Source organism: Phalaenopsis equestris, unplaced genomic scaffold (assembly GCF_001263595.1).
Source record: "Phalaenopsis equestris unplaced genomic scaffold, ASM126359v1 Scaffold000694, whole genome shotgun sequence".
In the NCBI taxonomy this organism is placed as follows: Eukaryota; Viridiplantae; Streptophyta; class Magnoliopsida; order Asparagales; family Orchidaceae; genus Phalaenopsis; species Phalaenopsis equestris.
The window spans coordinates 349,016-364,031 of NW_018165134.1; the positions used below are offsets into that span (position 1 = coordinate 349,016).

General features: G+C 35.0%; 1 protein-coding gene across 1 annotated transcript in view; it reads right to left on the reverse strand.

Moving 5' to 3' along the window:
- Positions 1–609: 609 nt before the first annotated feature.
- The window catches only part of LOC110030300 (serine/threonine-protein kinase TIO), a 99,296-nt gene continuing 84,889 nt past the window's right edge, over positions 610–15,016 (reverse strand). The window contains 6 exon segments of the mRNA XM_020732944.1: positions 610–1,131; positions 1,534–1,722; positions 2,174–2,254; positions 2,330–2,473; positions 3,354–3,587; positions 3,666–4,802. Of these exon segments, the coding sequence (XP_020588603.1) occupies positions 886–1,131; positions 1,534–1,722; positions 2,174–2,254; positions 2,330–2,473; positions 3,354–3,587; positions 3,666–4,802 (2,031 nt within the window). The 3' untranslated portion in view covers positions 610–885.

Genomic DNA, 15,016 nt, shown 5'->3' on the forward strand with positions numbered 1-15,016 from the left:
ACTTAAGGCGAACAGAATGGCACTGAAGCAAATCAATTTGATTGTGGTTTGTAATTAGATGAATCATAAGCAATTAAAATACTCACTATTCATGAGAAGCATACTTCATCTTCATTAATGAAAACACCTAAAGAGCCCACCAAATACGCGTCTCTCATTGTATCTCTTCTAACATCTAAAAATTTAAAATCAATTCTCCTTCATCGTCATTAAGTTACAATCATATCAATAGCTCATCAGACGAGGAATGCTATAAGAAGTTCATGGTTGTTTCATCCATTATCAAAATTTACCCTTACACTAAGCACACTTAATCAAATGTGACAGGAAAATTATCACATTTGCAAGGTTTTGATACCACAAATCCTGCTGAGTACCACCCTAATGATCAATATCAATTTTTCAAAACATTTTTTTTTTGCAACTTCAAACTACTAAATCCTATTAGCTCAATCAATTGTTAGTTAACTTGTAAAATTTGTTAAGAGGGCTCTTTATTATAATTGACTTGCCACAGTGCATACACATGAAACATAAGAAAAAGACTGAGCTAAATGTTGCAAAAAGTTTTCACATCAAAGCACTATAACTATTGAAAACAAGGCACTAAACAAGCCAATTGTGATTTTTCATTCCCTTCTCTAAAGTTGATTCCAGCTTCAACTAATGGATAGCTTTAAGAAAACACAGAGGCATCACAAGGTTTATTGCGACTCATCCAAAGAATGAACTCTGTAATGAATTAGCAGACCACTAGCAAAAGCATGAATAACTCAACAGCAAACTGACGAAAATTGAAAGTTCTGCACATTTTGTTGGATATGTACATGTGATGGCAAATAGACAAACAAAAGAAATTACAACTGTTAAATTACCACCTCCCCATCAAGCCTGAGATGCTTTGGTAAGAATGATTGAGGCGTACTCAGCAATGGTTGAATCAGGTGAGCGTTTAAGTTGTGTGAAGAGAGGAAGCGAGTTCAATGATCGAAGGACACGCCTGCATATCATGTGGTCGCACATTTTCCCTAGCGCGAAAAGTACGATCTTTAGAGGCGACTCGGTGATTGCCTCTTTTCTGCTTGGGCTCAAGGCGACAATGGAGTAATCACTGACCAACTTCAACAATGCCTAAGAAAAGGAGCATCATTGATGCAATAAACAAGCAAATTAATTAACATACGTATAAAAACATATTCAAATTTACACTCAAATATCAAAATTTATGATAAAACCCGAACCCATGTTTTACACTTTTATCAAGTTCTCAATGGCTTGATCATCACACTTGTAATTGCATCAATTTGGTAGTTCAAATTATCACATGGGTACTAATTTGTATATTGTAATGTTTCAAGTGTTATGTATTTATCCCAAAATAAAAATATGTCCGAGGATTTCTTGAACTGTGAAACAAGCTTTTATTATGTTTCTATGGAAAGACCCACCAATTTTTCCCCAAGACCATAAAAAATGTGAAGTCCAACAATGTGAAAAAGAAAGCCAATTGTGGCACAAAAATTGAATACAAACCTGTATTGCTCCCTCCTTCTCAATGTCTTTACAGAGCAGGTTGGAATTGCGCACGAGATTGCTCAGTGCACCAGCTGCATTCCCTTTGGTTTTATCTTCATCTCCGGACAGCAGAAGCTTGGTGAGCTGAGGTATGCATCTCCTAAGTTGAATATAAAGAGCATCACTGTGGTAGGCAGCATTTCCAACCTAAAGAGGAACAACAAAACCGTTGAACCATGATTCGTAGTTTAGTTACCAGCCCTGGTTAAACATAGGAAGACTATACCAGCTGAAAATAAATGCGGAATTAACTTTAGTTACATTCACTATGAGCAAATGCATAGCATAAATGAATCAATCAGTAAAAGATATGTATGGTACGAGAAAAAAAAGTGTTTCCATAGCAAATAGAATCAGAAATTAGCGCAATTCCATATGAAGACACCAATGTTATCAAATAAATACTCTAACAAGATTATAATGTTTTCCACATAGGCTACGACACCGCAAAGAGTTAAAAAATTTAAAACAACTTATAATAAGATCTGGGGGATATACGAGAGATTCATCCTCATATTTTGCTTTTCTTTTGCAATACCTTTCGTAACCTTTTGCTTTTAATTAATGCAAAAAGCACTATTTCATGGAGGATGCTTACAGCAAAACAGGCAAACTTTCTTGTACGTTTGTCTGAATCAGAACATCGATCAATAAGGAGCTCGACAATGTCATCCTTTGCCTGAAAAAGTTTCGTATAAATAAATTTGTCAGTTGAAAGGACTGAAAGAGTTCTGGATGTATAAATGACACTCACAAGAGATTTATAAAAGTAGTCACTATGCCGACACATGTTTCCAAAGGCACTGCAAGCTTTGGAACGTAAATCAGCATCCTCACTGCACAAAAAGTCTTTCAAGTGACCAAGCAAAGAAGCCTTATCAATGTATTCATAAAAGTCCTGCAATGAAGCTTGTCATTAGTCTCATTCCGCCAGAAAAATAAAACGGTCAATCATTCCACCGATGGAACGTCCAGTAAAATCTAGAGAATTGTGGCACCAAATTGTTGCAAGGCTAGTCCTATTCTGTGACCAAGTACCAGGAATTTTTAAAATAGACATTCTCGTCGGATGGAGTGACGACAATGCTGGTTGTAGGCACTTTGCGGCGACATTAACTTTTTATAACCAGGTACAATGTTCCCGTAAAGGATTTTTTTTTAAATTCAGCGTTAGAGAGAAGAAAATTTCTTATTTTAATTTTAACCATTATTTGGCTGCGTTTTTAAAGGACTTCTACATATATCAGCCTAACTCTTCAATATTTACAAATCTAACACCTATATTTTATTTGTGGGTAGCATGTATGTAAATTTTTCTTTTTTTATAACTTAGATCATAGTGTTAAGTTTATTTTTAATTTATTTGCATTATTTTTTTTTAATTCAGACGCAGAGAAGAAAATTTCTTTTTTTATTTTATTTTTTAACCACTATTTGGCTACCTTTTTTAAGGGACTTCTACATACATTCCACCTAACTCTAATATATTTGCACATATAACACCTATATTTTATTTTTGGGTGGCATGTATGTAAATCTTTCTTTTTTTTTAGCTTAGATCATAGTGTCAAGTTTAATTTTAATTTATTGGCATTACTTTTTTTTAATTCAGCTGCAGAGAGAACAAAATGCCTTTTTTTTTTTAATCATTATATGACTGCCTTTTTTTAAGGGGCCTTTACATTAAACTTTGTTATGTTTGATTGTGCTTAGCTCAACAGATTCATAATCGATAGCATGAATGTAAGACTTCAATTTATTGTGTGAGAACTAGTTACCTTTGACATCCGAGCAATATCAGAAATAATCATGAGAAAGTCAAGCATAACTTCCTTGGGGCTCGATCCGCCAAGCAATCTTCTAGCCAAGTTTGAACTCAATAAACCTTCTCTGACAAGCTGCAACGCAAGGGGACGGTATGCAACCATTTTGGCTAAAAAAGCTACCGGCCTCGCTAGATTTTTTGAATCCAGAAAATCCAAGCATCTAAGAATACTGCGAGGAACACCAGCCTAGCAAGAAAATAATCTGTTAGCATAGGCTACTTTAGCAACCCTGAGGAAAACATATCTGGTTCTCCAATATTTTACCTCAAGAAGAATCTGTATATAATGAGACATGTTAGCCTCAATAGACTTGACCATTTCCCTACTTTCAACACCCATTCTCCAGCCAGGTGAATCAATGTTCAGAAGATAGCCACTGTTAATGGATGCAGAAGTTGGTGGCATGCTGGGTGAGCTCTGAACAGCAACGAAGGGAAATGCAAAGAGATCCACCACTGAATTCATAAGATCTCTGACCCCACTAGTTCCTCCACCAAACCCTCTCCAACATCTTACTAACTTGATATGTGCATCAGATATTAGATCAACTATGAGCTTCACATTCTCTCTCCTAAACAATGTCTCCCTAAAAACACCCCCAGGTAAGCAATGGCACAAGGAAGAAAGTGTCCATACAAGCCCCATTGGTGATAGGCCAATATGAATCTTTGCAGCTTTATTTATGTCTGAGGGGTCTTTCTTAAGACCATGAGCCAACAAAGAAAGAAGAAGTTGCGGTATATCACTTGAACATGCCTGTTCAACGGCTAGAGGTCCACCACATTTCAATCTCGCATCCAGCAACCCAAGACAACCATCCCTAAGGCCATGACAAAAGATTTGTGACCACTTATAATCGAATTGTGCTCCCATTTCATCAGCCAACCAAAGCTTGAGATGGGTGCGAAGTGTTGCCATGGGTGGAAGTAAAGCGAGCGCCACTTCGCAGATGGATGATTTTGAAGGACTGAAGCATTCCAGACTAATAATTGATGATAAAGCTAGCATAGCTGATGCACAATGAACTGAATTTCCAGTCCTATCATCAGAAGAAGATAAACGGGCAAGCACTGATAGACGAATTCTTTGTTTCTTTGGGGAACCTGTAAGCATATAGGATGCTGAAAATTTTCTGTCTGACTTTAAGCAGAGGGCGATGACGGACAAGGCAATACAACAATGTAGAACTATGCCATGGGGATTGGAAAGTCTACATTTCTTGTTGTTTTCCTCTCCTGATTCATTATTAATGTATGGAGCACATAGTGACATCAAGGAAAACATGTCACAGATAAATGTTCCATCCCCACCAGCATCAACTTCATCACTACGAGTTGAATATTGCAGGACACAAAGCACATTGCAGACATCAATGTTTGACAGACACATCCTTGATATAAGCTGAAAAAAATTTATGCGCCAAACATTGCATTTAGAAAAAAGATCAAATTAATTGAAATGAATTATTTCCCTCATCAAACAAAATTAAATTCCCAAAAGATATAAAAATAAAGAGTATTCCGTTTGACATGGACAAAGAGACACTAAACATAAAATATTGGAGATAATAACATTAATGCGTTATATGATGTGCAAGGTTAACAAAAGATGGAAGTCAGTTCTAAGCAATAGTTTAGTGAGAAACTCACCAAAGTATTAAGGACAACATCTAGATTCAGAGTATTTTTTCGACGAACTCTTTCAATTTTTTGCATATATGGCTTCTCAAATGGCTTACATGTTTTAAATTGAATGACCCACTCTTTTTCAAAATAAAATACTCATCCACATACCAACAATGGATATATTCCTCACGGTTAACATTGCCAGATGAAAGAGGCGTTACCAATCACCACCTACGCACTAGCTGGTCTGTGTGGCTACCCATTCGTCTCAGTTGTAAGTATTTTAGAGAGAGAGAGAGAGAGAGAGAAAAAAAAAAAAAAAATATTATATATATATATATATATACATACACACACATATACACACACACACACACAAAATATCAATGCCGCCAGCCGTGGAGTGTTGGTAGAGTAGCCTCTTTGAAGAATGTAAGTCCCCTCAAGTCATGGGTCCAAATCCCCCTCTAGTCAGTTCACTGGTAGTGAAGGCGGTTCTCGAATAGTTAGGCACATGAGGGTGGCTGGAGACTCATATAATACCTTAGGCCATTCTTTTATATATATATGCATGTATATATAACCACGATGTCGGCTGCGGTTGAGAGCTCTGTTAGGATTTCCCATGGAGATTTCCGTCGCATTTGATCCTACCGCTTTAAGGAGAGGGCACCGCAACTCGTTTTGCCAACTCTTGCTCCGGTATGCATTTGTGTCTGCATCGGCATCGTCGGTCGTAGATTCTGGCTGGCGTCTGTGTCGGCGTGCGGTCTACGACTTTCCTGTTTCGACGTTGTGCCTTTCCCTGCTTCTGCGCCCGACAGTTTCGTTCCTTCTGTTTCGACGCTTCGTCTATTTGTGTCTGCGCCCATGCTTCTCTCCGGCCCGGCAGCAACAACTTCTTTTCTTCCGCTTGTCAGGAACTCACTGCAGGTCTCGCTGCAGGTGAACGCCAACACATCTCCTTGCTCTGATCACACTTCCTTCTTCTTTAGTTAAACCGACAAAGGCCTCATATGCACATGTGGTGGGTAATCCTCAGGTGGAGTCTGCAGTGGTCTTCCCCTCAAGCTATAAGGATTGTTGTGATTGTACAGATGATTGTCATTTTGTTAAAAAGGGAAGTAAGAAAGGTGGAAAAATAACTATCTTTTTCTCTGACTCAGAAATTTCTATCGTGACGAAAAAATTAAAGTTTGCTCTTACTGGAAAATTTCAGTGTGGACACCCACCTATGAATATAATCAGAAAGAGAGTTAATGATTTTAAACTAGTAGGCAAGTGAAAAGTGAGACTCATGGATGGGAAACATGTGTTGATTCAACTAATAGTGACTGAAGAATACACCCGAATTTTTTCCAAAAAATATCTTAATATCGCAGACAAATCAATGAAATTACTCAAGTGGTCTCCTGATTTCGACCCAAATCATGAAACTCCCACTGTACCGGTATGGTTTAGTCTACCTGGTCTCAAGCTGTATTTTTTTCACTATCAGGTTCTCTACTCAGTTGAAGTCATCCTTGGGGACCCTTTGAAGCTAGATTTGTCTACTTTCAACCTCATCAGACCATCTGTAGCCAGAATACTTGTGGAAAAGGATATTACTTTATCTAATGTTACTAAAGTCTGGTTGGGCACAACAACCCATAATGGATATTGACAACAAATCGTCATCGAACACAAACCCCCATAATGTACCCACTGTAAGATGTTTGAGAATATCCTTGATAAATGTCACAAGCTTCATCCTAATTTGAAATCTAAGGTTCACGTGAATAAGGATGGGTCTAACCCCACTGCTCTGGACATTTTAGTTCCACCTGAGAAGGATACTACCAGACATGAGATATATGTTGCCCCTGTGGACCCTCCCAATGACATTGTTGTTACTTTTACTGCATACTGTTACTGCGAGAGAAGTGATGCTGACACCTTCAAACGCCATAGAAAACAATAATGATGGAATATTACCTACAAAGGACAGTGTTCAGATTGATAATCAGGAGAACCTCGCAGCTCCCTTTCTTCAGAAAGTATCCAGTGTAGAGACAACTCATACTTCACAAATACTAGAACCTATTGTGGGTACTACGGTTGACAATTATTCTGCTTCAGCTGTACCACCTCATCAGACTGATCCTACGGATGAGAAATGACAGATTTACACTTCTAGGAGGAAGAAGAAGAATGGAGATCTACTTGAACTCAAGAGTCTTATAGATGATACTTTAGTTATTTCAGGCAATGGTACGCACCTTACCAATCTGTTAGCTGGATCCCTTCCGAGAACTAGAGTCAGAGGCAGGACAAGATTGGGATGACCCTCACTTTTTCAACGCCTTGGCAGTTTTGGGTTTTTATTTTTATTTTTATATGTACCCCTTTTTAATTTTTTTTTGTGTGTTGTACTGTGTGGGTTGGGTGCCTATTTTTAGGCCCCCCATACAACCTCTATGTATCTTCTCTTTAATATAATAGCCCTTTGGGCATTTATATATATATATATATATGAAATATCGAAGGCCAAAGATTTATGGTTCACAAGAAAATACCTCTCCCATGGAGTCATACACAGCAAAAGAAAGAGCAAACAGATTCCTTCCTTGGCATCAATGGATGAAACGGCGAGATAATTACGAACAGTTTGTTGTGTATTATTGTAATCATTCATTTCCTTTTCCTTTCTATGTAATTTTGTGTTTAAAGGAATGAACAATTCAAGCATCTCTAGCAACTTCTTTTCTACATGATATTAGAGCAAGTTTAGGGTCCTACTGTCCAACCTTTGCTCATCATATCTTTAATTCTTCTTTTCACTGTATCCAGGAATTTTATTTCCCCTCCACGGAGTCAGCTATCAAGAATGATGAAAACCAAATTAAAGGAAAGCTCCAAGCACTATATGCCTCATATCAATTGAATGGAAGAAACTACTTGACGTGGTTTTAAATTATAAAAACTTTCCTAAAAGGATAGGAAGAATCCATCTTCCTAATAAAGAACCAAAAATCAAAAGTATGCCTTTTATGTTCAAGCAGATCCAATGATCATTTTATGATTATGAAGTATCATGATGCCTGAAATTAATACTTAAAATTTGTGAATAATAATTTCCTATAACTATTGTAATGACCCCTTTTGCAGCGGTAGCAGAGATCCAAATACGCACATTTATATTTTACAACATTTTTCTACAACAATCTTTTTACTGCTTTTTACTTTTACAATCATTAAATTGCAAGAACTTCAGGATAAAAAACAGTAGTCGGTTCACTTATGATGGATTACTACAAAACCAAAACACATATTTTTTAATTAATTGAATTAACAAGAATTGAAAGAAAAATATAAAACATAAAATACTAAACTTGAAGCAACCATCGATAGCGAGCTTGGACCAAACCGAAGCAGATTGAAGACAACGATCTACAACAACAAAATAGATCCACATCAAATAAATTTTCTTTAGATTTAAATAATGAGCCAAAGGACTTCGAGGTAGCTCGTCTAGCCTGACGCAAATCATCAACTTATCTTTAGACTTTTGCACAACCTTGTTGTGCAACATAAATTCTAACTCTTTTTAGCCTATGAGGTTATCGTTCGGTATGCCATAAACCTTCCTATCCTCCTAGGCCATTTGGATAATCGGTATCATGTAAATTTAAGCCGTAAATAATAAAAATGGAAGGATGAAACATCAAAATAATTTCTTCTCCAAAATCGAAGCCAAAAGGTTCTCCTCAGGATCCGTGACATCCTCTACTTTTCTTCCTTTGGATTTCTAAAATAAATGTTCCTATGTTGATCCATAGCTAATTTGATTTTCCATGTCCAACCCTGAAACCTTAAGCTTTGAGATTCTTAAAGACAAAAACTTCTGATCTAAATCGCAAGTTTTGTCCACTGTCTTCGAGCATTTGAGATGTAATTAACTATAGGGGTTTGCCTCTATAAGAAGCTTTTAGACCAAGGTAATATAAATCATGTCTAATCTTTATATTAGATAAGAGAACTTTCCAGTCAACATAAATATTTCACAAACCAAACATTTATCATAAATTCATTATTTTATTTAATTGAGCCTCACTATCCAATAATATAGGTATTCTTCAGGATAGATGCATTGCTTGGGGTGTCATGTTCGTTTATTTAAACTAAAATATGTATGAGATCGGTTCGGTCAATGTTACTTTTAAAAAATTATATACATATATATATATATATATATTAAAAATATATATTTTTCCCGCTTTTGTCTCCATTGTCGTTGGATACTGCAATTGCCGCTTTCTTCCAGCTTTTGCCGTTGCCGGCCGCAGCCTCACCACCGCTGGATGGTCTTCTTGGGTTTATTTCTCAAATTTCTGCTATCTATTGCTATTCCATTGGTTTCTTCTTTGGTTTTCTTCTTGTCTTTGTGGTTGATATTTTCTAGTTGGTTGAATAAGGAATTTGATGGTTGAATCCAACCAATTCTTCAATTCTGATTATTTGGCTGGTAAATGCACTTATGTGGATGTTGTTGGTAATGGTGCGATTAATTCTTCTTATTTAGATAAGTTAGTCTTTCCACAAATTTATCATGATGCTGCTGTAGGGCAAGGAGATTGTCAATTCATTAAAAAAGTTGTAAAGAAATGAGGTAAACTTGCTTTAATATTTTCTGCTCTTGAACTTTCTACTTTGGTTGATATTCATAAATTCACTATAATTGGAAAATTTCAGTTTGGACATCCAAAAAATGGAAATTATAAGGAAATGCTTTGAAGATTTTAAACTTGTTGGAAGGTGGAAGATAAGCCTATTTGATGGACATCATATTATGATTCAACTAACCAAGGAGGAAGATTATACTAATTTATTTTCTAAGAAGTTTGTTCTTATTGATGGAGCATATATGAAGATTCTTAAATGGTCAACTGATTTTGATCCTAATAAAGAATCTCATGTTGCTCCCATTTGGTTTAAATTACCAAGTCTTAAATTGCAGTTTTTTAATCATCAGGTTATTTTTGCAATTGGTACAGCCTTGGGAAGGCCTTTGAAGTTTGATATGCCCACTTTTAATTTGACTAGACCTTCAATGGCAAGAATTTTGATGGAAAGAGATGTTACTCTTCCTAATGTTGAAGAGATTTGGCTTGGCTCTGCCCATAATGGGTACTGGCAGCCAATTGTGATGGAACAAAGGCCTAATTATAGTCATCATTGTAAAATGTTTGGATTTCATGGATAAGTGTTTTCGGCTACATCCTAATCTCAAATCAGTTGTAGTAACTGCTAAAAATGGTATGATACATACAGATGTTGGTAATGATTTTTCATGTCCTGCTCCATTAGTAATTAATATTGATCAACCTAATAAATGTCCTTTACAAGTAGATGACGTGTCTGAGCATGGTCTGCAACAAGTAGCTCAATCTGTTCCATTACAAGTTAATGTTGATCCTTCTATTGTAATTCCTGCACATATAGAAGAAATTTCTGAATAATGTCCTCAACAATTATCACATGTTGATGATAGTGGGAATTTTGAATCTTTTATTGTTGAACAGAAAATTGTTGATGCTATTGCTAGTAAAACATATCAATCTGTTGGAACTCTTCCTGTAGCTACTCAATATCCTGATATTCAACACAATATACAAGAGCTTGTTACCTCAAATGATGATGCTATGGAGGAGACCAGGAAAGAATTACATGATGACTAGATTGTACAAAAATCTTAAAAAAAAAAGTCTGTGGAATTAAGAATCTTTCTAAAGATAATATCATTGTGCAAAAAAGTTCTACAAATTCTTCTTTCTCTAGACTGACTAGAGGAGGGAGAGCTAACACCCATGATTGAGTTTTTGTGCTGGAATATTAGGGCGGTGGCAAATCTTGGCTCCCTTAATAGGCTTTTAAATTTGAACAGGGTTCATAAATTTTGGCTCTTTGTTCTTCTGGAACCTACGGTGAAGACTAATTTTATTAGATTTACTAAACAATTTCCTAATTACTGCTTCAAGTCGAATTGTTCAAATAAGGTTTGGTTATTCTGTAGAAAAGAGTTGAAATTTACCGTTCTTCAAAATAATTCTCAATTTCTTCATATTCAGTTTGAATTTGAGCAGTTTAATGGATTTGCTAATTTTATATATGTTGGATGTTTTAATGAAGAAAAGATTGAGCTTTTGTCTCATCTACATTGTATAAGTCAAAAATGAAGAAAAGATTGAGCTTTGAAAAAGTTGGCTTGTTGGGGGTGATTTTAATTGTATTGCATCCTAGTGAAAAAAAGGGAGGTCGTAATCCTAATCTTCATAATATGATGAGGTTTACTACTAATATTTAGGCTACTAATCTTTATCATTTGTGATTTCAAGGATCTGATTTCAAGGATCTTATCATTTGTGATTTCAAGGATCTTCTTTTACTTGGAAAAGAGGATCCATTTATGAAAGAATGGATAATTTTCTAGTAAATCAGCATTTGTTAGATATGTTCAATATTTCTAGTGTTCATCATTTAACTAGAGTTGGTTTTGATCATGCCCCATTACTCCTTAAATTCTCTATTATCCCAACTATCATCCCAGCTTTTAAATATTCTACTTTTAGATATTTAAATGTATGGTCTAATCATTCCAGCTGTAAAGAATTAGTGGAAACTGATTGGAATACTCCTCTTCCTAATTTTCATGGGGATCCTATGCAGAAGCTTTGGTTATTACAAAAGAGACTTTCTAAAAGTTTCAAGCACTGGAATTTGAATGTCTTTGGGGATCTTCATCAGAATGTTATTCAGGCTGAAAGAGATGTTGCTGATCTTGAGAAACAAATTGAAGAAGGACAGGAATGTGATGACTTTTTATTGGAGGCTAATGAAAGATTGATTACTGCAATTAAACAAGAAGAACTGCATCTACAACAAAAAGCTTCAAATAATTGGTTTCTTCATGGAGATAGAAATTCTAAATTTTATCATGCAGTTATTAAGTATAGAAGATCTCTTAATGGTATCCTTAAGATAAAAAATGATGCTAATATATGGCTTCCAGATTCTGAGGAAATTGTTGATCGTGTTGTAGATCATTTCAAAGATTATTATCCTATCAAGGAACTAGTTCTTGTCAGCTTTCTTCTTTGTTCCCAATTGTTCCTCCTTTACTTAGAGAATGTCAATTAACAAAGCAACCGGATGAAGATGAAATTTGTGCAGCTTTTTTTGCAAGTGATAGTAATATGACTACAGAACTAGATGATTATAGTGTGGATTTCTATAAGAAATTCTGGGATATTATTAAAGTTGATGTTGTTTTTGCAGTTCAAAGCTTCTTTTTTGGTAATGATTTACCTAAATATTTTGCTGCTACAACTATTTTATTAATTCCTAAAGGTAGAAAGAAAAGTACCTGACATGATTTTAGGCCTATTAGTTTGACTAGCACTTTCTCTAAAGCTATTAGCAAAATCATTGTTGCTAGATTGCAGCCTCTGTTGATTGAATTAATAACTGAGAATCAATCAGCTTTTGTCAAAGGAAGATGTATTAGTGATAATACTCTTCTAGCTCAAGAATTAATTATTGATATTAATAAATCTTGTAGAGGGTCTAATATCGTTTTCAAGTTTGATCTTACTAAAGCCTTTGATTCTATCAGTTGGACCTTCAACTTTGATGTATTACCTGTCATAGGTTTTCGAACTGTTTTTTGCCATTTGATACTGAGATGGCTTAAAAATGCTCATTACAGTGTTATGGTTAATTGGAAGTGTCATGGTTGGGAAGTGTCATGGTAATTGGAAGTGTCATGGTTTCTTTCAATCTGGAAGAGGTATAAAGCAAGGTGATCCATTATTTCCATATATCTTCATTTTGATTTTTGATTATTTATCTAGAATGTTAAATCATTTGCACCAATTGCATCCTCATATTCAATACCAACACAGAACCGATTGCATGGCTAGTCATTTAGCCTATGCAGATGATGTTATTGCTTTCTCTAATGTAAGCAAAAATTCCATTAAATGCTTGATGAAGAATTTGTCTGAATCTGAAGAAATTTCTGGTATGAATTTTAATAAGGCTAAATGTCAATTTTTACCAAGTTCAAAAGTTAGCACATATATCAGAAATTGGATTTTTTATTATACTGGATTTAAAGAAGCTATCTATCTACTTAAGTATTTGGGTTTTCCTCTTATCAAAGGTAGAAGGAAACTTTCGCATTATGATGATGTTGTGGAAAAGGTTACTTCCAAAATTCATTGTTGGACTAATTCCTTCCTTTCTAATGGTGGAAGACTTGCTCTTCTAAAAAGTGTGTTGACCACTTTTCCTCTTTATATTCTACAAATGATCAAGTTAAAGAAAAGTACTAAAAAATGTTCTCTGTTATTTTTAACCAATTTTTATGGGAAAGACAATAAACAGATGCATTGGACCAATTGGGATAAAGTTTGTAAACCTATTGCAAGTGAAGGATTGGGTTTCGAGAGCTTTCCACAACTGAGTTTTATGTTTTATTGTAAACAATGGGTTAAGCTTAGAATGTTGAATTATCTTTGGGCTAAATTTATGCATGGAAAATATTTTCAAGGTTTATATCCAACCCAAGTTCAACCCAAAGCTGGTGATTCAAAAAATTGGAAAGAACTTCTGAAAATCAGAGCACAAGCTGAAGATCTTTTTATATGGGAAGTTGGAGTTGGTCAAATTCATTTCTGGTTTGATAACTGGTTATTTAATGGATCACTGAAAGATAGTTACACTCAACATTCTAATATTGAAAAGGTTTCTAATTGCTGGAAGAATTATGCTTGGGATTCAACCAAGCTTAATGTCATTGTTAATAAGGAGAGTAATAAAAAAATACTGGCCGTGCCTTCGAATCCTTCGAAGAAAGACAAATTAATCACCAAAAATTCTCAATATCAAAGCTTAACTAAGTATATATACTTCTCATCTTTTAATTGGCCTACTACTGACTGGGGAGATCTGATATGGAATAAATTCATCACACCATCTATGTCTTTTTCCTGCTGGAAATTATTTCGAAAATTTTTACCTACGGATTATATATTAAAGCTTAAAGGTTTTAGAGGTCCTTCAAGATGTCATTTATGTCACGGAGATGAGGAATCTATCAATCATCTATTTATTCATTGCTCTATAGCTCAAAATGTATGGACTTCTGTAATTCAGGCAACTACAAAATCTTTAACAGTATTTCACTGGATCAACATTGAAGCTTGTTGGCAGGATTGGAAATCTTTAGCAGAATTTTATCTTCCTTTCATTATTTTTTGGTTTATTTGATGGCTCGAAATAATAGGATTCATCAGGATATAGTTTCATCAGCTAATTGTATTGCTAAGAACTGTCTAGTCTATCTTAGTAAAATACAACTGTTGGTCCATCATCAGAACAAAATTTCAGTTAGTTCTTTGGAGGAAACCGGATTCTCCTTGGCTTAAAATTAACATGGCTGGAAGTTACAGAATTTCAGTTGCGGGTATTGGAGGCTTATGTAGGGATTATAGAGGGCATTACATATAGTTCTTTTCATCACTTATTTCTACTACTTCTGCAATTGAAACTGAAGCATTGGCTGTCTATTGGGGGATTAAAATTGTTATTCTGCATAATTATTCCTACATACATATAGAAATGGATTCATTGTCCTTGCTGCAAATTCTAACTCATACAGTTGATATTCCTTGGTTTCTTCAAATCTGGATTAACAAGATTCTAAATCTTTTTTCTTCTTTATTCATTATTTGGAGTCATATCAATAGAGAGGGTAATCAACCAACAAATTGGTTAGCTAAGGAAGCTGCTTCTTCAAGGGAGATTATATGTAGTTCTTATCCTTCTTCTTTCTTTAGCTCCTTATTACATGGGGATTTACTTAACATCCCTCATGTTAGATGTACAACTTCTTCCTATCATTAATAATATTTGCTTTTATAAATATAAATATAAATATAAATATAAATA